This window comes from Vanellus vanellus (assembly GCF_965231255.1).
Source record: "Vanellus vanellus genome assembly, chromosome: 7".
NCBI lineage: Eukaryota > Metazoa > Chordata > Aves > Charadriiformes > Charadriidae > Vanellus > Vanellus vanellus.
This window is the reverse complement of record NC_138912.1, coordinates 14,076,018-14,099,300: the sequence shown is the minus strand read 5'-3', so window position 1 is coordinate 14,099,300 and position 23,283 is coordinate 14,076,018. Positions and strand designations below refer to the sequence as shown.

At 43.2% G+C, this 23,283-nt stretch overlaps 1 protein-coding gene across 1 annotated transcript in view; it reads left to right on the top strand.

Annotated features, from left to right (window-relative positions):
- The window catches only part of CFAP58 (cilia and flagella associated protein 58), a gene marked incomplete at both ends in the record, with an annotated part of 63,871 nt that extends 53,622 nt beyond the window's left edge, over nt 1-10,249 (top strand). Inside the window, 3 exons of the mRNA XM_082486406.1 lie at nt 3,499-3,618; nt 5,228-5,361; nt 10,129-10,249. Coding sequence (XP_082342532.1) covers nt 3,499-3,618; nt 5,228-5,361; nt 10,129-10,249 — 375 coding nt within the window. The remainder of the gene's footprint in view (nt 1-3,498; nt 3,619-5,227; nt 5,362-10,128) is intronic.
- Between the last annotated feature and the right edge of the window lie 13,034 nt (nt 10,250-23,283).

Here is a 23,283-nt window from a genome sequence, read left to right as displayed (position 1 = left end):
GACTTAGGGATGCAGAAATGTACTGTCGTGGCCGAGCCTAAAGGCAGACCTATGAGGTCCTTGGATCTTCCCTGGAAAACAAATCAAAGACAGGAAGGGCTGTTCTAAAAATAATGTGGAGTTTTATTTGCATAATTTTTACAGCAGGTATTCACAGAGGTGCGAAATTCTCTTTAGAATGCCTGAAATTTGACTGTAACCCTCAATCTGAGTCTCCCAGTGTGCCCTACATATGCAAAATGAATGTGCCGTCATCTCTCCACCATCGGCATGGCTTAGTTCATGCCATAAACCAATGAAGCTGGTTGACATTATGGGCTCAGTCCTACAGTCAAACACCTGCTAAATTCCATGGGAAGGATCACATAAAAAGCCTTGGTTCTAGCCTGGACCTGATCTGAAGATGTGTACAATATTCTCACTGATGAAGGCTTAACAGCATGGAGTTACAGAGAGATCTCATGGATCTTCCTTTACCACCTCAAGAAGAAGAGTAGTGCCTTGCAGCATGTTTGTGACTTTAAGTTCTTTTCACCTCAAGAATGCGTAACTCCGGCAAGATGCATGTTGTGATTGCAGACTGGCATGAGGACGGAGGGGAGTGTGAGGGGAGGCAGTTTGGGACAAGCCGAAGAAACCCATCTTACACATGCTATAAAGGATTGACTTATTGCTGCCCAATGGGTGTAGGATTTCAGGTAGCTTTTTCTCCAACATCATCTGTGCAGTCACCAACAGAAATAAATGGAGTTTACTGACTTCTGCTTTGGACAAAATGGTGTTAAATGACTTCCAATAAGCACCAAAGAGGTCAGCTTACCTTCTTATTTTTGAATTACTGCTACACCAGCTGATTATCATTGCTGACTTATGATTTTCTTGCCTGTGTCAGGATACCTTCTCTCCCTCTGGCCCCATTGGGTTCTCAGACATTCTAAAGAATGTGCGTGCATTTTACTTGTTTCCAAAACAAAAAAGCAACATAGTTCCATCTTGCGGGGGTATTAATTTGTGCACTACAACTGAAAGCTGCTTTGAATACAACTCACACTTCAGACAACCCTACAGGTCTTTCTACATGTTCTGTGCTGTCTGTATCTGATAGCTGGCTATTGATAAGATATCTGCATGTAATACACATTACGTAGCTTGTCTGTCCTTTGAATATAACTAGAGTATTGTAGCAGCCAAAATTTTTCTTTATTATTTTGTGCCATTTTTTTTTTCCTGGGCATTCCTTATTTCTTACATGTAGAGATAAAAGTACCTGCTGTAAGCGATGCATTTTTGGTGGTGGCATTACATGTACCTTGTGACTGACTTAGATTTACTCTGGTGGTTGCTGTTTTAAAATTAATTTATTTATTTATTCATCCTGGGGTAAAATGTCAGAAATTATAGAAATGCCAACCTGTGAATATAAACTTTTGCTGATGAGGAAAGATGTATCCAGGAATTTCTTTTAATGTTTTGCTGACATATGGTGTTTCTAACCCAGTGACAAATTAATTGACTAGATGTAAAAGAGATGGACAAGAAAGGACAGGATATGCATTATAAGACAGCTGGTTCTGCCTCTGTTGGATTATGGAGACAATATACTTTGGACAGCTAACGAGTCTCTGTTGCATAAGATAGATTCTCCTTATAATAGAATTGCACGCTTTGTCTCTAAATGGGGTTATTATACACACCATTGCACAATGTTTGAAGGGCTTGGTTGGCCCTTGTAGAGGGTTAGGAGAGAAATAAATTGGAAAACAATTGCACATAAGACCTTCAATCCATCAACTGCTCCATATTTATCCAAATTACCGTTACACTCTTTCAAAATACAAATCTGTGATACATTCAGGGGTGGAATGTTAATACTGACCAGCCAGATTTTGACAAGACAGATTTTTCTTTTGCTGTTGTTTTTAACTTGCAGTAAAATCTTGCTTCCTCAGGAAGAAAAGGTGGTACTGGAAACCACTTGTAGTGACATAACAACTCTCTACTGAGAATTAATTCTCAGTTTAATTTTGCCACTATACAAACTCCAGCCTGAGTCTCAGGAGGTTTTGAATTTTCAAGAGATAAACTGTGAACAACTTCATTCATAAGGAGCTCTTCCTCAGTAACATTTAAAATTTTAGGGCAATGTTTGCAAAAGTAATTTATGATTTGAAGTGCTTCCATTTTTGGGTCCCAACTTGTGACCATTATAGTGCATGGTTTTCGGAAAATTCAGAGATCTAAAAACTCCGGACTCCTTATGCTCTTGAAGACTGAACACCTAGAATTTTACATCTTCAAAATAACAAGCTGCTTTTGAAAATCCTGGCTCAACCACTGAGCCAGGCCAAATGTAGCATTTCTAGGTAATGAGATGGCACTGTTTCCCACATCGATGGAATAATTTTGTGGTAAGAGTTGTAGACAGAGCTTATAGAAAAGACAGTAAAAAGGGATTTTGTCAAAGCCAATGTAAATAATCACCTATCCTACCTCCTACTTGGCATTTTTGTCATCTTCAGTTAATTATTTTGTCTGCTGTTCTGGCTTCCAGTCAAATAACCCTCCTTTTTAATTCCAGCTCTCCAGGTACCAGCTCTCCAGGTACCATCTTGCTAAATAATGTTAAATAATAATAATCTTAGTCTGACAGTGTATATACTAAAAATACTGTAATGTGCAAAGCTATGAAGGTGGCTTTGTTCAGAGCTTTATTCCTCAGACTGAAAACAAGTACAGCCTCAAAACATAACTGAAAGCAGAAGCAGCATTTCAGTACAGAAAGCTGTAAGTGGGTCTGTGGTGTGATTTCCATTCGGGCATGGCTATATCCAGTTCTGACAAATGTACTGTTCCAACATGAACACAGAGAAGACACATGACAAAGAAAAATTACTTGGTGGTAATTGTGTTAATCATAGTTGTTGCTGTTTATGCTTTCTTCCCCTTTGCAGGGTCCCTGCAGTTAAGTTGAAAGGTTATATATATATATATATATGTATGTGTGTGTGTGTGTACATGTGCTTTGCAGGATTTTCTTTGGAAGAAGTTATTCTTTCGTACAATCATTCCCTGATGTTTCTATAGCCCGCTCACATCCTGTTGGGTGAAGCTATGATCCTTAATGTGAGGCAATGTGGCTCCAAAGAAGAAAGATTGCAATAAGCACAGTTACTAGTAATTAATTTCCCACCCCTGGATACTCTTCTAGTGACTGTTTTATATTCTCTGTGGTAGAGCGTGCTCACTGATGACAGTGTTTAAGAGTATTTCATTCGTGGTTCGAAGTAGCTGGATGTTTCTTTTAATGAGCTTTCCCACTGCTATCACAACAACTTTAAATACCTTATGGCTAGTGAGGAAAGACTGACACACAGGCAGATTTGTTTCTGCAAATATCTTCCTGACTGAGTTCTGTTTTTCAGTGAGGTTGATTTCATCACAGGTTGTGCTGCTGCTACAGTAGTTTTATAAGAGCTCTTCCTCTTGTCTTTTTCTTAGGAAAAGGAGAAACTATATGTGGAATTGAAGCATGTCTTGGCCCGGCAGCCTGGGCCTGAAGCCGCAGAACAGTTGCAGCTCTACCGGCACACTCTCCGAGAGAAGACTAAACAGCTGAAAGTAAGAGATGCCCTCTGTCTCTGGTGGAGGGGCTACCAGGCGTGCAGAACGACTTCACCAGTGATCCTGGAGAGCAAGGCTTCAGGAAGATTTTTGATGAACAGTGTGCATGCCTTAGTATATTAGATCAGGAAAATGAGGTTAATACTGCATCTCCCCAAGGGAGAACCAATAGCAGTAGAAGAACTTTTTTTGTGCTATTTTGTTTCATTAAAATAGAGGAAAAGTCTTGTTAGAATATGAGTGTGCAGCACCATGCTGTAACGGCTGTTTGTGCACAGGCATTCTGGGACACTATCAGTTTTCCATTAAGCTTATTCTCCTTCCCTTTTCTTGAACTGGTAAGATCTTTAATAAGCAAATTGAAGCCATTTTGTTTCTTTTAACAAACTAGTGGGAATATATTGAGAATCCAGTCTTAAATTCTTGTTATTTCTCTTGCAATGTGTACACATATATTAGACTTGCAACTTTTATAGGGATGACAGGAGTAACCTGTCCTAACCTCTTGTCACTAGAAGGGAGGATTTTCTGGTTCTGAAGGAATCTTGTGGGAAATTTTGAAAGCATGATATTAAAAAGTGATTCTTTGATAGAATAAGCTGATCTTCCCTTGTTCTTGCCTGCATAAAAGATCAGTCTCCCCAGGAGTTCATCTACTTCTACAGCTCCTCTGTCTGTTGAAGTCATCATCTCCTGTTCACTGCATCATAATCACGTCTATACTAACCATGAGGAAAAAAATGCAGGAGCAGATGGGCCCTTAGGAAACAAAGAGGCTGTTATGCAAATCTTAGATTTCCACAGAGAAGAAAAACAATGTAGGAAATGTAAAATAGAAGCCAAAGTTTAGCTAAACTGAATGTGATTTGAAGTTTTCCATACGGTTCCCATTTGTCCTTAATGCAGTCAATTGCTACTGTGTATTTCAGGCACAGTATGCTGTAGCGTACTGGAGTGCATGCCATTTTGTGGTGCCAGGTCAAGCTATTCTCCTTCTTAAAGAAGGAAAACACACTATACATGCTCCTACTTTTTTTAAAAGTTTATTGATTCACGTGGGAAGCAGCATTGTATTCATATTTACACTGCCTGGTACTACTTTGCCTGTGTGGATTTAATTACTTCACATAACAAAGTGGATCCCTGTTAATAAAACCCATTAGTATTAAATAAATCCCTGCTTTATTATTTTTTTAGACCCTCGTTTTGGGTTTCCACCCAGATTTGTGTCCCAGAACATTAATAGCTAATGTATATTACTCCATGATCTTCAAGTACATTGTAATATGTATTACTTGATGATCTTCAAGGTCCCTTCCAACCTAAACCATTCTATGATTCTATATATTAATACCATTCACATGATACTTGGGGCATATTTTACGTGTTTTATAGTGGTTAAATGGCGTTGCCTTAATTTTGTAAATTGTACTTAGGTGAGCAGAGGTGATCAAAAGAAACATCTTGATAGAAAATGAGATGTGGTGGAAAATGGTGATGTCTTATATTGTCAAGTGTCAAAGGAAAAAGTGCTTGTAAAAGTACTAACTTACATGTAAGTGAAACTAACATCTCCTGTTTCTGCTTTTTGCCTTTTGTTTGTTAGGTTTTGTCCTCAGAATTGAATATGTATGAATCACAGAGTCAAGAATACAAATATGAAATTGAAAGACTTGCCAATGAGCTTCTGAATGTGAAAAAGAAATATCTGGCTCAGAAACGCAAGGAACAACAGGCCAAGTATGGGAACATAACAGTTTTGTCTACACAACTTTCTGCATAAACCAGAATTTTCTTAGACCCTGCTTTACCCTGTTGATCAGAACATGGCCAAATTTGACTGAGGAGATACAATATTGTTGCCTAATTTTCCTGAATGTTGTCCTTCATATTACTTCAGTCTGGTCTAGGTTCACCGTGATCTATGGCCAGGACAAGAACATCCAGCAGAGATGTTGCTGACATGTTCTGCAGTACAGTTAAATAATTCATACCAATGAGATGGTGCCCAGAGGACACAGATTAGTGTCTGATCTCTCATGTCAAACGAGATCCTCAAGCATTATGAGGACCTCAATGCATTTTACAACTTATAATGAAACAGCATCTGATACGGGGGACAACCTTTCTTCAAGTGGCAACTACATAATCCTGGTGTAAGAACAATGTCATTGTTGTTTCCAAAATGTGGTAGTTGTGTCTGTCTATCCCCTTCTGGTGGCAAATACCATTGCTGATGGTTGCAAAGAAGAGCATTGCCCATCCACTTCTTGTTCCCTTCCTACATCCAGATTAAGGAAAGTGAGCTCAGTCTGGCTTTGTCAGATGTCTTACCATTTTGACAGTAGAGCCCAAGAGCTTTCCTGTAGGTAGTTGTTGTCTCTCTTTAACCAATAGCAGTTTGATGGCACCTCCCTGCTACTCTCAGTACACAAGCGAGCATTCAGGAATAGTGTGGCGAGCAGGACTAGGGGAGTGATTGTCCCTCTGTACTTGGCACTGGCGAGGTCCCACCTCAAATACAGTGTCCAGTTTTGGGCCCCTTACTACAAGAAAGACAGCGAGATTCTGGAGTGTGTCCAGAGAAGGGTAACAAAGCTGGTGAGGGGTCTGGAGCACAAGTCTTATGAAGAGCACCTGAGGGAACTGGGGTTGTTTAGTCTGGAGAAGAGGAAGCTGAGGGAGGGCCTTATCGCTCTCTACAGCTACCTGCAAGGAGGTTGTAGAGAGGTGGGGGTCGGTCTCTTCTCCCAAGTAACAAGTGGTAGGACAAGAGGAAACGGCCTCAAGTTGCACCGGGGGAGGTTTAGGATGGATATTAGGAAAAATTTCTTCACCAAAAGGGTTGTCAAGCATTGGAATGGGCTGCCCAGGGAAGTGGTGGAATCACCATCCCTGGAAGTATTTAAAGGACAGGTAGACGTGGTGCTTTGAGACATGGTTTAGTGGTGGTTTTGGCAATGTTAGGTTAATGTTTGGACTCAATGATCTTAAAGGTCCCTTCCAACCTAGATGATTCTGTGATTCTATGATTCAGCTGCTCCTCTTGATTAAAAGAAAATTACTAGGATCTTAGTTGCCTGATTTCTGGCCCATTAAAATGACCTAATTTGCAGAGGCTGAGAGATGACACTATTCTGATAATGAATCTCCAAACTGGGACACCAAAACTATTACTCATTTCTGAAAATGGAGTTATTGGATTTTCCTTTTAAAAAGAATTTTCTTAGATTTCTGCAGTCAGATGACATGATCTGTTACCAAGTTTTCCTGTGTATGCCTTTTGTCTTTCCACCCCTTTCCATCCTCAGCCTGTCCTTTCCGCACACACTAAAGCCAACAATTCTTGTGTTGCCAGATATAATTCAAAGCTGCCTGTGTCTATTTCTTCCTTAATCATATTTCAGCCAGCAAACAGTTTTGATTACTAAATTAACAAAATAGCCAGTGATAAACAGTGACTTTTGTCCATCTGCAAATTGCATAATGTTACCTTAATGTTTGGAATTAGTAACAATTGTGCAGTGCTAATGGCCTTCCTGGAGCTTTAGGATCAATATGTGAGGCTACTATAGTGCCTTATAATCCATTTCCAGCAGCTAAGTATCCTCTTCACAATAGTTCTAATGTTTCCATTTTGGACCTTGGCATCATGTTTCTTTCTGTTCATCAGATGAGAAGAAATTCACCCATGTTCTGCTCTTATATTGTACCTAGAATTAATTCCTGTCATAACTATTGAAAAAACCCAAATTGTTAGGGGCATAACTGCTTTAGAGAAAGCAAAAATATTGTGCAAGGTGATGGTGTCTGAACTTGGGTTTGTTAATTGTGCACAGTGAATGGAATTTCATGGTGCAATTCAACTAGTGCCAGACTCATTACACTGTTTATTGATTCAGGATAGATATCTGCAGCTTGTCAGGTTGTTCTTATGGGCAGGCGTGACTGTAGTCTGATGAGCATGGTGTCTTTGTGACATCTGTGTTTTGGAAGTACATTCAGCTGCTGTTAGTGGTGCTTCTGTAGGATGATGGTGTCTCATTGCTGCCACCTCAGGCTCAGAAGCCACCAGTACTGTGCTGTCAGCCCTGACTCGCACTTGTCTTGTCTTTGTGGACAGATGCTGGGCTTTGCTGTCCTCTGTCCCTCATTGTTTTGTTCCCCAGTCAAACCTGTTGGACCACATCCTGCTTAGAAGGATACGCACATCCCAAAACATAACTGGGTACATCAGTCCTGGATAACTGCAGTTTCCGTAATCTCTAGACTGCTTGTGCAGTCTTCCTTCTCCAAATTGCCAACTGTGTGTGCCGTGTCTTTTCTGCTGTAGATAGAACCTGTTGTGCAGCCAGATACTTCCCCAAGGAGCCCTTCACCCCTGATATACAGCCATTCCACACTCAGACTGGGCTGGACAGGCACTGCCTGGTGTGTAGGTACCAGCCAAAGAGCCATGGCCATTTGATTCATACAATCTCAGGTTGCTCTAAATCCCAACAGACACAAAACCACTGACTTGATCTCTATCGTGCTGGTTAATGTTAACATCATGTCTGAAATAAATGTGGCTGGTTTTGCTAATAAAAAGAGGATCCTGTCAGGACAATAGCATTAATAGTATTATTGACTACCATGGTATGAAAGAGAATTAGTACTCTGAGATAACCTTACACAGAGGTATCATCTAAAGCTTTTATTGATTTGCACAACACAGTTCTGGTTTGTGATTTAAAGTCTTGATACTGAACTAATGCAGCTTTCCATGGGATGCTGCAGGAATATAATGAGTGACAATAGGAATTTAGCTTTGTTTTGTGTTCAAGCTGAAAATCCAATGTTTAAGATTTTGGTTATGAATTTGAAATCCTCTTTTTCTGCTGTCTGATTCTAAATATTGTCTCTCCCAGATGTCTTAGGCTTTCTTTTTCTCACTGTCTCCATTCTCTTCCTCTGTTTCTTTCACTCTTTCTGCTTCACTACTTTTCCTAGTTGCTTCTAGCACCAGGGTTCCAGTTTGATCTTGATAAGGATCAGTGAGAAAATATGGGGCTTAAATCCACACCAGAGACCTGATCCTGCAGTCCTATATATGTAAATAACCGCACTGAGGGATGTCAGTAGTACCTGGGAGCTTTTGCACGTGGCTGCTTGCACATTAATTCTGCATAACATATTACAGTATTTGGCTGCATAGAATTTTCCATACTGATGAGCACATCTGTTGGCTGTCTCCATGGGAGTATGGAGAAGGAATGAACATAGACTCTGGATCATTTTATCTCCCCAAAGTTGGAAGCCCAATACTGAGATTGGATGAGCCATCTAAGTATAGCGTGTTAGTTTTCAGTGCTGCCAGCTGACACATCCGTTAGTGCCACATTGATACAATTAAAAACAGTTATAAATGGTTTTAATGGTTAAGTTCATCTGTGCCATCTTTTGCCTATTCTCCCACCTCCATATGGGTTAAATTTGGAAAAGGAAGCGTAACTAGTCATCCTACAGAGTTTCTCTGAACTTTCTCTTCTCCCAACACAGTTATTTAGGGACAAAGTGTAAAGTATTAATTCCAGGAAGTGTTTTCTTTTCCTGTATTGGGGACTGAGAAAACGTACTACTGTGACAAGGCTAGCTTTTGCAAAAGCACGGTTGCACTAATTTTTGTGTCTTAGTCTCAATGACTGTAAAATAAAAGTAATGCACTGACTGTCTTTGAAAAGCCTTGAGACCTCTGCTGTTATGATAAACTAGTACTTCATAAAGGTCCGCTTGGTTAATTTTAAATATCTCAGGACCTTTCTCTGAAACATCCAGGTATATCACAGTGAGTTTGAAATACTGCCCTGTGTATTTGTTCTGCTGTGCTTACCTCCCCAGCCTCATAAGTGTGCAACCAGCTAACCCTTGTTCCCTCCTCTTAAGGCCATCAAATTCAAGCCCTCCTGGATCCTCAGATGGAGCAACTTCCTGGGGCTACGAGTACACCCACAGCACACTGTTAGTTTTCTGCAAATGTCACAGGCAGGGTAATTATCGCTAGAACTTTGGTAAAATGTGAAGACAGGTAACACTATTTGTTCATTAAAATTCAACAAAGAAAAAATATCTCCCCATTGTGCCTTTGATGAATGTAGCTGTTTGTTTGAAAACAGGCATATACTTGCTAGAATGGGATGGTGATTAGAAATCTGAAGTCACAGAGCTCATGTACAAACTTGCTCTAATGAGGTGCTCTGACCATTTTGGGGAGTAGCATGAAGAAAGCTCATTTATTTCTAATTTTTAATAATTCCAAAAACCATCAGTAGGCTTGTAATTAGATCCAAACAGACACCTAGTCTTGGAGGTTTAGCCTAACAGGCTTTAATCAACATTTTTTTAATGATCTCTTGGTACGTGATAGCATCAAAGAAACTTTGGAGGACACACATTTCCTTAGTTTGTAAACATCACTGAGCTGCAGAATGAAATATGTATTTTCCTTTTCTTTGTTTCTATTTAAAGGGAGAAGGAGCGATTCTTGACTGACATGGAGCCTGAGTTTCCACGCCACAGGTCTGATGTTCCTCGCTTCACTGGAGGGGGCTTTGCTCTCAGCAGACCCCTTCCCAAAGTTACAGCTTAGGAATGGACTCATCACATTCCCATTCCCGGTTTCTTGCTAAAGTCTATTATTTGTGCTGGGTTTTTTTGAGAAACTGTAATTTTAAAAGAAATTCAGAATCAACTTGCCCTCTGAAATCACTGTAATGCCTTCAGGAAAAGGCATTTTGTAGTAGAATTAATGTAGTGTTGGTTTACAAACTGTGGACCAAATCTGCCAATATGATGCCAGCAGAAGTTTGCACTGGTGTAATCACATAGTGGAGACCGTGCAGATATTTCTTCTTCAATACTGTGTCTCTATTTAGCACTGTAACACCACAAAATGCCTTAATGTGTAGTTATTTTCCCTTTATCTACCTCTGTTGTAAGCTCTTCTGACTCAAAGCACCTGAAAGAAATGAGAAAACAGAAAAGAAGAAAAATTAATAGGCTGCTGTTTCAAGCCCTACTGAGCAAGTGCAAAATTAACAAGTCTTTACTTAGATGTACACACTTAGCAGTTCTTTGTGCAAGTAGTATATAATAGAGTTTATGCAGTGTTTGCTACAGTTAGCAAGATCAAGGAAGTTTGTGGCCATAATGTACATTATTAAGAATGTGATTCTGTTTACTCTGGTTGACACAAAGTGACATAATTATGTCTGTTCAACTGGGGAGACTGTACACACTGACTGGGACATGCTGTTCTACCACATAAATCCTTCCAACCGATTCAAACTTGGACTCAAAACATGGCAAACTTTACTCTTTAATTTCTAGACACTTGGGCATTTTTGTAACTTTCAGAAATTGTTTCTGTAATACAGCGGGAGCCCTCCAACCTTTTCAGCCAAAAGAGATTTAATTACCATTCATTAACAAGTGAAATAACAAAGTCGCGGCATGAGGTGCTGAAGTATAGAAAACTTTCAAGCTGTAAAATAAAATGTTTTGAAACTGATTTGTACATGGAAGCTTTTTCCCAGCCTGGGGGATAAAAATACTTGTCCAAAGAGATATGCTGATAAATATTTCACAGGCACAAAAAAAAACCTTTGCAAAGATTTTGTTCTTTCCTTTGGTGGAATACATAATTAAATATTAAAGCTACTGTGGGAAACTTTTAATGGAAGTGTTTAATTCAAAGGAATCAAGTTAAATACGACAGGGATCTACTTTGCTTTTACACAGGGGACCAGAACACTTAGTCATCAGATCCATTGTATTTTTCTTTTGTTCACAAAATAGCTATTATTGCTTATTCACTGTCAAGTGCATTATACTAAAGTTATCATTTTAGGGCAGTCGTGCTGTTTGAATCATGTCTTTTGTGTACCTGACATGTCCTTATAGATAGAGTTATTGAGAATAACTGACACGGACACTTGAGTTTGATGGGACCCCAAGTAGGTTTTACTGAAGCTTTTAGAAGCCGGTATTTGGTAGGTCCTGAGTATCCAGCCGGGAGCTGGACTCTGCTATGATTACCGATACTGCAAAATCATTTGTACTGAAATAAATCATCAAAGTCACATTTATTAATTCACATGAATGAGAGGCACAGTTAGACTCCCAGAATACCATCACACTGTAGAGAAGCAACTTATTTATTACACTCTGAACTGTACAGCGTACTACCTAACTTACCCAGAGGTAATCCAAGTCTGTGTGCATCTTTCCCTCTGTTTGTTATCAGGCTTCAGGAGACAAGGTGTTTACAGTGGTCAGAGCAAAGGAAGGGGAGCCACACAGATGGAATCGTTTCCCTAATTGCCTATATTTTTGTGAACACACTAATAAAACAGATTCTTTTCCATATTTAGATGTACTTAATAGTAGCTTGCATTGCACAGATTGGAGTATTTTCAGGGTAAGAAGCTCCATCTCTAAAAGATTCTTGACCCAAGTTTTCCCATCGCTAAAATGGGTGGGATGGTATTTGTCTAATGACTTGCAAAGCTGAATTCACTTATGTCTAAAAAGTGATTAGTCTTCTAGATTAAAAAGACATAGAGGAGTGCAAAAAAATTGTGATTTTCTCATATAACATGTTCTTCCAGCGTGAAGGGCTGAGAAGTCAGTGCAGTAAATTCCACCTACAAAGTACAGGAGGTTTTACTGTCTTCATCCCCAATTTCAGGCATCCAGATGTGAATGTGTTGGCTATTATCTCCAGTTTTACTGCATTATTTACTTACTACTGGGGAAACTAAATTCACAGGTTAATTTGGAAAAGAAGAAAAAAAAAGGGCAAGAAAATATAGTCATCAAATTATTGCCAGTAACTTTCAGCATAATCAGGAATAGAATAACTGCAGCCAGCTTAATTTATAGTGCTAGAGAGTCAAAACCATTTCTGAGTTCATATAATAGAATGGATTAAAGCACACCAAATCCCTTCCCCCCTGGTCTATAAAAGTCAGGGAGCTTGAAAAATTGCTCTGGATGTCTGTGAACCCAGCTGATGCTGAGGTGCTTTTAGTGTTCAAGGATTTGGCTTGCACAGCAGGGAAAGGCAGAGCGTTAATGAGGGTATCATTTGTTCCGTTGCTTCTGCATTGTGAGCAGCAGCTCTGAAGTGCTTCTCCAAGTTTTGGTGCAGAATAATGTTAATTGAATTCCAGTCTGTGCAAGATGCAAGCCTAGAAGTAGCAGGCATATCTTTAACTTCTTGTTCCTGTAAAGATAGGAGAAAAGATGGAGGCGAAGGGCTATGATCCATGGCACTTGTTAGAAGAAATCTTTCTTCACTTTAATTGGTTTGGATTGGAGCTGTAGTAGCTTGCACAGTAAATCTATCCTGGAGTCTTTGTCAGCGAGCAAAGTATGTAATATTGCTCATTTTCAGAGCTCTTTCAATATGTAGATAATATTTTAAGTAACTTCCCATCTAACTTAAGCTCTGATCACGCCTGTCAGGTCTGTACTCAGTGTATTGTATAAGCAGGACACAAACAAGACACTGTACACTGAACTATCAAGTTCACAGGCAGGAGCATGACCCTTCTGGGATCGCCTGTCCGCTACCCAAGCACATGGCACAAGAACCCAGTCCTTAATTTACACTCACTTTGCAAGCACGCACTGCACATGCAGCAACATGTCCTGCTGCTGTAAATCCGGGAACCCTTTGAGTGAAGAGCAGTGCAAACCAGGTCAGAGCTCAGGTTTGTTGTGTCAGGAGTGACAAACGCCAGGGCAGGACGGGGAGAGAGGCGGGAAGGGCGAGTGCTCAGCACCCACAGACCAGAGTGCGGCACAGCAGAGGCTATGCTGTGAACGGAGCCACAGGTGCTGTGCCCTGGGGCACTAATAAGCCTTAACGGCCCTGAGGCACTAATAGACCTTAACGGCCCTGATCAGCTCCACCTGGGCCCCGGGGCTCCATTTAACAAGCTCAGCTTGGCAGGAGGGCTTCTTGTGGTCTCCTGTCCTTTGGGGAGCAGCTGGCTCCTGCTGCACCCTGACAGCAGGACTGAAAAACAGCATTAATGCCATCTTTGAAGTACTTCCAAAGAGCAAGCTGCCACAGCATGAAGAGGAATGGATTGTACAGGAAAGGGGGCTCAGGATGTTGAAAGCTCAGATGAACAAGAGGGAAGGTTTCCCGCCCAGCTGCTGCAGAGGAAGAGCTGCTATGGAGGCGCTCAGGTGACCAGAGCACTGCCTGCAGGTGGGTTATCAGTGGCTGTGAGTCCGCAGCACCAAGTCTCTGGCTGCTGTTTCGTGTCCTTGTGTTATGGTGAAGCTGTTGTGTCCTGAATAAGTTGCAAGAAAGAGCAGAGAGAAATAGATCGTTGACTTATTCCCTGTCTCCCATGTGAAGTTACCACAGGGTAAAGTTAGCTGGAGAGTCAAAATGACAAGCCAGGCAGCAAAACTGGCGCCTGCTGTCTCTGAAGTGTTAATGAATCTGCCTGAAAGTTGGACCATCCCAACTATCGTTACCCAAATTAGAGTCTCTAAATCATGTACATGTGTATTTAGGCACTTTAGCAATTGAGTATTATTTTCCTAGCAGGTGGTTTAGCTGTTGTGCCATCTCCTCTAGCAGAGTGTATTTTTAGTGTGTTTCTAAAAGCAGGAGCTTGATTTTGATGCTCTTTCTGTTCCCTACTTTTCGTGCTTTTTAAGCAGCCCCACACAGATCAGCTACTTATGCTGTGCAGCGTACAGAAAAATGTCAGGATCTTATCCCATGGGCTTGCTTGAGGAACCTCATTTTCCAAGGCGGAGGCGAAGCTCTGCCTATGGGTGTGAGGGAGCAGGGCAGATCTACAGGATGGGCTGCACGTTGCTCTGCTCAGCCTTGCCCTTCAGCTTGCTTACGTAAGTTTATTGAACCCATATAATATACTTTTTAATAACTCTGCTGACCTTAGTGGGTTCATATACCTCATCCCAGGTGCATAGAGCCCCTCAGACAAGCTGGTATGAGTAAGGCTGTGGTAATGCAGCTCTGGGGCTGGAAAAGGCTCCAAACCCACCGAGTTGCTCCCTGCCCTGTGCTGCCTCTGCTCTGGGGAGTGTGGGGCACTGAGCTTTCTCTTGGGGCCTGCTCTGCCTTCAGCAACCAGGTCTGCGCAGGCAGTTGCAGGAGCAAGGCAGCATGGAGGTGAAGATGCAATCTTGCCCTTGCTTCACCCTGATGTAAGGAGGTGGAATAGGGATCTCCAAATATCGAGCAACAGTTGTAATGTGGCCATTCCCAGGGTAGGAGCTACACCATGGTGATCTCATGGTGCAGCTTGGGAAGTGGGCATCCCTGCTGGAGGTTAATTGGGCAGTGAGTGACCACAAGCAGGTTGCCTGAGCAGGAAAGAGGTATTGATTTTTCTTTCTTTTTTTTTTTTTTTTTCCTGGAGCAAAGGGGGTGTTATGGGGGGGGGTGGAGGGAATCAAGTGCTGGATTCTACAAGGCTACTCTGAAACAGGTGAAGGTAAGCTTTGTTCTTGTGCTCTTCTTCAGCTAGTGCCTCTTCTGAGGCAATGATGAATCCAAAGCTGTAAGTCGTAGGCAAACTGTAGAACTGTTTCTTAGTCAGGGTGTATCTGAGGATTTTCTGTTTGGGATCCTTCTTGTCTTACAGCCTGAGTGCTTTCAAGGGGACTGCATGGTTTTCAAGGAGGCACTCCATCCTCCACGGACAGTGGAAGGCTGGCCAGGCTGACCTTGTCATGGCTGGGCAAAGCTTTCTCCTAACAGTGAATTTTCAGGTTGCACATCCTACGTTGGCTTTAAGGGAAGTCTTGCTCCCTTTCTGTGAATCCCAGACCAGCCATTTTCTTCATTTTTACTATTCTTTGTTAGTTTGCAGATGGTGTCAGTATTTTCTCCGTCTTTATTTATTTATTATTATTTTTGGTGAGCTCTTCAGCTTACCTAACATCCAGAGAGAAAAAAGGGTGCAAAGGTTGTTTTGAAGGATGTTATTTTTGCAGGCTGGATCTTGGCTGTTCTGAGTTCCCCTCCAAGGCTCCAGGAGCCTCCCTTTCTGATGGTGGGCACTTTAATCTGCCCAGGTGTGAAGTGGATATAACAACTATGCTTTCAGCCAGCTTTGACTATTTAAACTTCACAGTTCTTCACAGCAAGAACCATTTCTCAGGGCTCTTTCTTGGCAGAAGACTAAGCAGTAATTTAAAGCCATTTTAATCTGAAATGAGAATCTCTACATGAGGTTTGAATGCACTTCAAGTGAAGTATGTATTTGCAACTTCTGTTGATCCCTCTTAATTTTCTGAGTGTCCCTGTAGAAACAAGGTATGTTTGTGTAGTGGCAAAACACACTGATGGCTCGGCCTCATTGAGAGCTGTAGGGTGATAAAAGCAAAAATAGTAAGGGAGTGTTATATTTGGGATCAGCACTGGAATGCAGGTGGCTAACTATTATCCTTACAAAAAAAAAAAAAAAAAAACCAAACCAAACACTGGCCAACATCTGCTCCTGTCTCCCTTCCTCAGGACCACCCTGAAATTTTATCCTGAGTACAGAGCATTTCTGGAAGAAAAAAGCATGTTTTGTTTAAAAAATAAAATAAAAAAATTCAAGTGCTGTGCTCATCTCCTGTGAGAAAGCACAATTTTCTAGGACTGCTTTGACATTTGTGTGATCACAATTGATCATGCTAGAAGCTACCCCGTGGCAGCTGAGCTGCAGGAATTGACCACAGGTATGTTCTTAGATGGCCCCAACTGCAGAGTAAAATGTGTTTGCCTAAACCGTCTCTGTCACTTCAAATGAAAAGATGCCCGAAGCAGCAGTTTAAATAAGCCTGTTTTACTTTGCAATTGGGGCAGGCTAAGAGCAAACACACACTCAGTTACTGTGTCTCACCCAAAGGGTGGTAACTTGCAAATTTGTGAGCGTCCTCAGAATTGCTCAGTTTTCCTCTGCAGAAGCTGTGGCTCTCTGCAGCCCCGTTTGATGAGGGATGCACAGAGGCACGTGGCATGGCTGAACGACAGGGCAAACTCTGGGGGCCGGCTGGATAAATAAATGTTCTCACTTCCAAGTTCCTGTTTGAGCTACCTTATCCCCTGCAATTTCTGTGTTATCGTTCAGATGTATTCCCTCTTGGCAGGTTAGGAAAACTCAGCGCTGGAGTTTTATTTTAACTGAGTGTACACAAGTCTTCAAGAAATTACCAAGTCTCTTGCTGATTCGGATGCTGTAGAGGAAAAAGACAGTCAGACCTGAAATGTCTCAGACCAGCCTTCTTTAACAACCCTGCATTACTTTATTTGCTTAGTGGTGAGCTATTTGCTAAATCCTGATTCTTGCACCGGTCCTGAATTTGGAGCAGCTTCAATAGTCAGCTTTTCTTGCCAAAGTTACCTTCAAAATTCCTAAAGCAATCTCTATTGTGGTCTGGTTTTGGAGTGGATCCTGTTGTCCTTGTTGCAGAAGCGAGTGTTTCAATTAGCATGCAGCACAGCAGACGAGTTAGAGCTGTGCGTATTAACTGGAAGAAGTGAGCAATTAAATGAACTTTGGTTACACAAGTCAACAGATCTCTGCTTGAGTACATTAGCTGAGGGTTTAGCGTATTTCCATTTGCATCTAATCAGGTGCAATTGCTTCTTTGCTCTTAATATGATGTGTGCTTACTAGATCCATGTCTGATTTTACTTTATTTTTTAATTATTTTTTTTTTTCTCTTTTACCATTGGTATCGAATGTTGATGGCAGACAAAGCATTCCCAGGCCAATTGCTGTCCCATGGTACAGCAATTTCCCATGTATCCCATACAAGATAAACAGCCTGATGCTCTGGATAGATACATTGGAGTTTTTCCTCAAAAATAAGATGCTGCTTTCTTACAAGAGTGTAGAGGCTCTGATGGTGGTGGGGTTTCGGGTGGGTTTAGCTGTTGGTAGACCCTATGGTGGACCCTGCAGTAGTGAGGTGCTGGTGGAGGACAGATGTCCAAGAGACTATTTCTTTGGTACTGGGCCAATGTTTGTAGACACACTACCCTCTTCCTTCATAGCTTCTGCCCAGCTCCCGGGGTGTGGGGAGGTGTCAGAAACTGGCAGAGTCTGTGGGGATGAGGATGTGACTTATAACCCTGGGAGTTTTCATATTTCTGGTGGCAAACCTGATTTCTGCCTGTCTTCTACAGGGCAAATGACTGGCCCCATAAGGCACTGGCTGGTTCAGGCCCAGCTCTGGTGGGGTGTTCAAGGGCTGGAGGGAGCAGGGCACGAGCTCTGTCCTTCCCCAGATGTGCAGACTCTCCCTGTGGCTCCAGCCAGCAGCAGAGCCGGTGTGGGGATGCTCCTGCCTGGGGCTGTGTGCGCTGCTCCTTCTGCGCGGGAACAGATACCTGCGGTTTGCAGAGCTGTCAGTCATGCATCCTTCACAAGCACTAAAATTCAAATCAAGCAATATCAAGGGGAATTACGTGCTAGCATCGCTTGTCTGATCAAGAGCTTCACCTTCTGCTCTTGAGGGATGCGTCTTGTAATTTACTTCAGGCTGAGGGATAACTGATTTTTTTTATTTTTTTTTTTATTATTTTTTTTTCCCTGTCTGCTTTAGTGCAAGCTAGCGGCAAACTACCCAAGCCCTCTGCCGCCTGGTGCGTCTCCCCTGCCTGTTTCCTTTGCTGGCAGCGTGCAGATTGCTGCTGGTTTTTGATAAAGCTTTGCAGCTGGGGCCTTGCTTTCTTCACTCTCTTTTAATCCATGCACTGGCAGTTCTGGTTTCCCCATCACCATCCCATGTCCCAGCGCTGTACCTGCTTTGCCCTTGGTTCCCTCTAGCTCCTAAGCTGCATCCAAACAGCCTGGGGGAAAAGCGGTGGCATTGCTGCTGTGCCACAGGGCCTGGCCTCTGCTTTTGTCCAGGCACCTGCACCGCCCGGGTTGAAGCTGAATTTGAGGACAGAAGAGAAGCAGGAGGTGGTGGCCATGTGCCACCTCTGGTACTCTGCAGGCCACATGGGTCACAAAGGCTCTCTTTGCTGGAGTTGAGGATGGGAACCTGAGACTTTTAATGCCAAATCTTGAGCTAAAATTTGCCTGAGCGCAGCACAGAGGAGTATCAGGTGCTGTGTTACATCCCTGCCCCCAGAAAAAAACAGCCGCCTTCTGTTCTTGTGGCATTGTAACCTGCCCAATTCCCTCCGGTCACCCACAGCCTGGTGCGTGCGTGGACAAATGCTCCTAGGTGAGCCCAGCAGGGCTGCTGGCCTGCTTTGCAGAGTGTCCCCTGCCTCCCCAGTTCCCTCAGCTTACTGGGAGAGGCTGGGTTTGTTGAGTAGCCTGTAATGTTTGATTCAACATGCCATGAAGCGGAGCGCTGGGAAGGGCTTCCCCAGGGCTATGGTAGCGCAGGTCGGCTGCCTCAGGAATGGCTTTGGCAGCTGCCTGGTGGGAGAGACAGTAATTGGGAATTCTAGTTGGAAAAATCAACCCTTCCATGGGTTTTATTGGACTCTTGGAAAAACAAGAAGACTGGGTTTGCTGAACAATGTTTCCACTAGAGAATGCTGCCATTTAAAGCACAATCCGTAGAGCTGTGGGCAAATGCGGGAGCAGGGAAGTGTTGGGAGCAGATCCTTGGGGTTGATGAGAGGCTGAAGTGTTGTCCCCAACTTGAGTGTGTAGTACATCTATGCTTCTCCTCTCCAAGTGCCTGCAAGGCAGAGAAAGGCAAAGGTGTGTTACTGTGCAAGGCTTCCAGACCATGGCTCGCATCTTCCCTGATCTTGCCCCGGGCTCACGCTGAGGCTGAAGGAGAAGGGAAGTGGCAATAAAGGCGTTGGGTTAATTGCCTGCTCAGAGAATGGCTCTTGCCTAGCATAATAACATGCCATTGCCACCAAGTTGTTCACTTGGCTGTTGGGAAGCACTTGAGCTCTGCTGAGCTTTATCTGCCCCTTGGGGTGCTTGGGGAAACCTGCCCACCCCAGGTGGGGATGAGGGATTTCACAGCACATCTGGCTCCAGACGTGGTGAGGTCTGGAACTGTATTTCACGTTTCTGTAGCACATTCTAGATAAAGACTAGAAGGAACGGGGCTATCATAACAACCCTGCTCAGGAGAGATACCCGCATCGTACCTCAGACAGGCGGCTGGAAGCGCAAGGTGATTTCTTCCCATCCAAGTCTATGGCAGAGTCCCTCAGAGAAGTGTTTAAGGCGTGCAGGATCTTTGTGTCAGGGTCCAAGCATCTCCTAATTTTTAACTGTTGCCTGGCAGAGCAGCGATGGGGACGGGCCTCCCAGCCCTGGCGCACAGATGAGGCAGTGGAGTGGGGCTGGGGAAGGCAGCTAGGAGATGCTCTGCAGCCAGGACCTGAGCCAGGTCCCCCCATACCAAGTGTCACAGCCCCGGGCATTTTTTTCATCTTTGATTTGCTCACAAAAAAAGCCCAGTTCCAACGCCAAGCCTCGGGCAATCCCTTGCTGGCTTACAATATTACAAGCATAGCTGCAAATCTACCAAGAAGTTTTTCAAGTCGCTACTTTCCCTGTGGAGTCAGCACAGCAAAAGCCATGTCTGGGTGAGATGCTTCGTCCCTTTTTTTGAAATTTTTCATCTAATACCCTTGTCAAAGACTTGCAGGCAGCTGCAGCTCAAATCATCCTGCATTTTTCCTTGTGATTGCTTTGCCTGATATCACGGTGAGTATTCATATCAAGTCGGTGCATGATAGATGGTTAGATTTATGCTGTATGTTGTGATCTGGGGGTATAAATGTATTTAACTGACTTACTCAGCTTAAACACCAGCACTGTCTGCCGCTCCCTTGTCAGCGTTACACGCCGAGAGAGATAAAATAGCAGAGGTAATTGTGGTGATGGAGTGTCACTAGCAAGTAATATGAGCACAAAGACCATTTCCAGAGACAGATGGAGTATAACTCCTCTGTAATTTCTCTTGAATTATTTTTAGAGTGGGACAGACCGAAAACCCCTTGAGAAGGGCAGCATGGGAGGTGTGAAGGGCTGGGAGCCCGAGCAAACATTAGGACTTCCTAAGAGTTTGATGCTTATTAAAAAAACAAAGGCATGGAGAGAAGAAACCCAAAAGTGAAAGATGTGGTGATCCCAGAAACATGAGCTGTTTTCCAGGGAAACCGCTCCCAGAACTAGAGCAGAGTTTAGCGAGAGTCATGGTGATAAACGCAGCTGGCTGGGGCAGTGCATAAATCACTGTGGTGCATTTATGGCCCTTTTATGCCTTCTCCCTTCTTTAAACTTAATTTACTGTGTAGGTCAGGTGCCAAAGCCCCTTGGCCCCAGCTTCCTGGGCTTCCCTGTTCTGTTTGCAGAGTTCAAAGAAGACAGAAACTGCCCGTCCTCCAAAAGGACTTCACCCCAGTGCTCACCTTGCCTCCAGGCTGGCACGTCTGCCAAAGAGTTTTGTCAGTTTCTGCTGTGGAGGAGCAACAATGGAGAACAAACAACCCCCCAAATCCAAATGGTGTCCATTGGGGAAACTAAACTAACAAACGAGAAGGACAGGTGGGGTCCATCTTTCTGGCACAGAGAGTGAGCACGAGGGAGCAAATGTGTTTCCTCTGTGATATGTGGTAGCTTTTGATAACAGGATGACATTTTGGCTTGCGTGGTGAGCAGGGCATAGAGAAAAACTAATGAGGAGCAGGAATAATTTGGGATGCAAAGCCAGGGACTCCTGGGAGACCCACAAGGAACATTTGCATAATCTTAACATCTTCCTTTGGCCCAAATCCCCAAAGTCTCCTTCCTGGGAACTTCACAAACTCTTCCTCTGAGTGCTGCTGTAACAACATTCTCCTGTCCCCTCCCTGTATTTTCTTGTAATAGCTCTTATGGGGCTATTATCAAAGTTTTGGTGCAAGCTGCCAGTCTCTGAGGAATTGGTTAAGAGTGTTTCCAGTACAAAACTGAGTTCCTCTTTTATAATGCAACATGGGAGTGTAATGATTGTATCCTGCACAGGAAAATTAATCAGCAAACTTTCTTAGGGCAGAAGAGGTATGCAGCAGGTCTAGTGCAAAGAGTGGAGCATCTCTCTTTTGCGCTGGGGCTGCAAAGCCTTATGCCATTTGTGATGTACTGGCCAAATGCACAAGAGGTAGTCTCGCTCACAAGGGCCTTACGGTCTCAAAGATTTAAAACGATGCTTGGGAGAGCATGGGCTAAAGAGAATGAACAAAGGGTCATGGGCAGTGACTAAGCCATCAGGACAGACTTTCCCTGGCCACAAGCAAGAAGTGTCCGGATGAGCTGCAAGGACTCTGCTTTTTGAGTTGGGTGAGAAGAGGATCATTGTCCCTCTCTCTGAGAGCACCAGGCTCTTGCAGGATTTCAGTGGGAATTGGATACCTCCATCCCACATGGCCCTTCATCATTGTGTCCTGGCTCTCTTTCTGTGCCGGGAGGCCTCTGGTCCCACAGAGGAACTGTGCAGGTGGTTGGACTTCGAGTTCTGGAGCATCCTCCTGGGTCTGCTCTGCCACCTTGGGGCAGTGGTACAAGGGGATTCACTGCTTTGGAAACTAAAGATGTCAAGGCACTCAGGACCACCATACGTTCTCAGATGAGAAGTGACTGTGCTGTGTTCCCACTGGCAGGACTGCTTCTCCCCAGCTACTTGGGCAGAGACACAATACATCCTTGCTCTGAATGTTCCTTTTCCTGATTTAACCAAAAGTGGTGTTAAGAATTCCAGGAAAAAGCACACCTGTGCCAGTGTTCTGCTCCTCAGCACTGCAGCTTTCAGGATGGGAAAGCTGCTCTGACTTACAGAGCTGAAGGTGTATTTTCTCCCCTTCTTCCTAATTTTATTTTATTTTGTTACATTTTTGCAATTATCCCCTCTGGGCCTATAATTTTTGTTTAATATCTAATGCATTTTTAAAGGCAAAGTCATTACTGTTTTGGAACTATGGGCAGGTTTTATTTTTATTATTTTTTTTAATACAGCAGCCATAAGCAATTTTAAAGCACTGCTTTACTATATAAAACGATCTTCCCTTATGATTTGATGTTGATACTGCAGCCTGATTTATTTTGGAGGACTGCAGCAAATGGTATAAATGCTTAAAAGATAATAGTGTTGGTGATGGACGTACTGGTAGCGTATGCACAGCACATATTTAAAAGAGGATGGCAAGGCTAGTATTGTTCAGCTGCCAAGATTTCCTGGTGTCTATGAGGTATAGCGGTAACTACATCAGCCTGGAAGGTTTGTGATCTTCCAGCCTTGATTTGGGTGCTTGACCTGTGGTCAGCCTGGTGCCAGGTTTAAAGCACCATGGCAAAAGTATTTGGATCCTGTCATGGTAATGGGTTGTGTGGGTGGCTAGAAGGGTTTAGCTCAGGCCCAGATGTGGAGGATTTAGGGGAAGAGATGGGAAGAACAGAGCTGCGGGAGTTCTGAGGAGGAGCGATAGGCATTCAGGGCCTGTGGCAGGAGCAGGGCTGCAGGAGCAACCATAAAATGTGTACGGAGGGTTCCTGTGCTTGGTGCCCTGCATTCTCCTCCATTGTCCCCCTTCCCCTCTGCCATCACTGCCACCTCCCATGCAGCAAGGCTGTAAGGCTGTCCCAGGGATGCTGTATGCATGTGAGG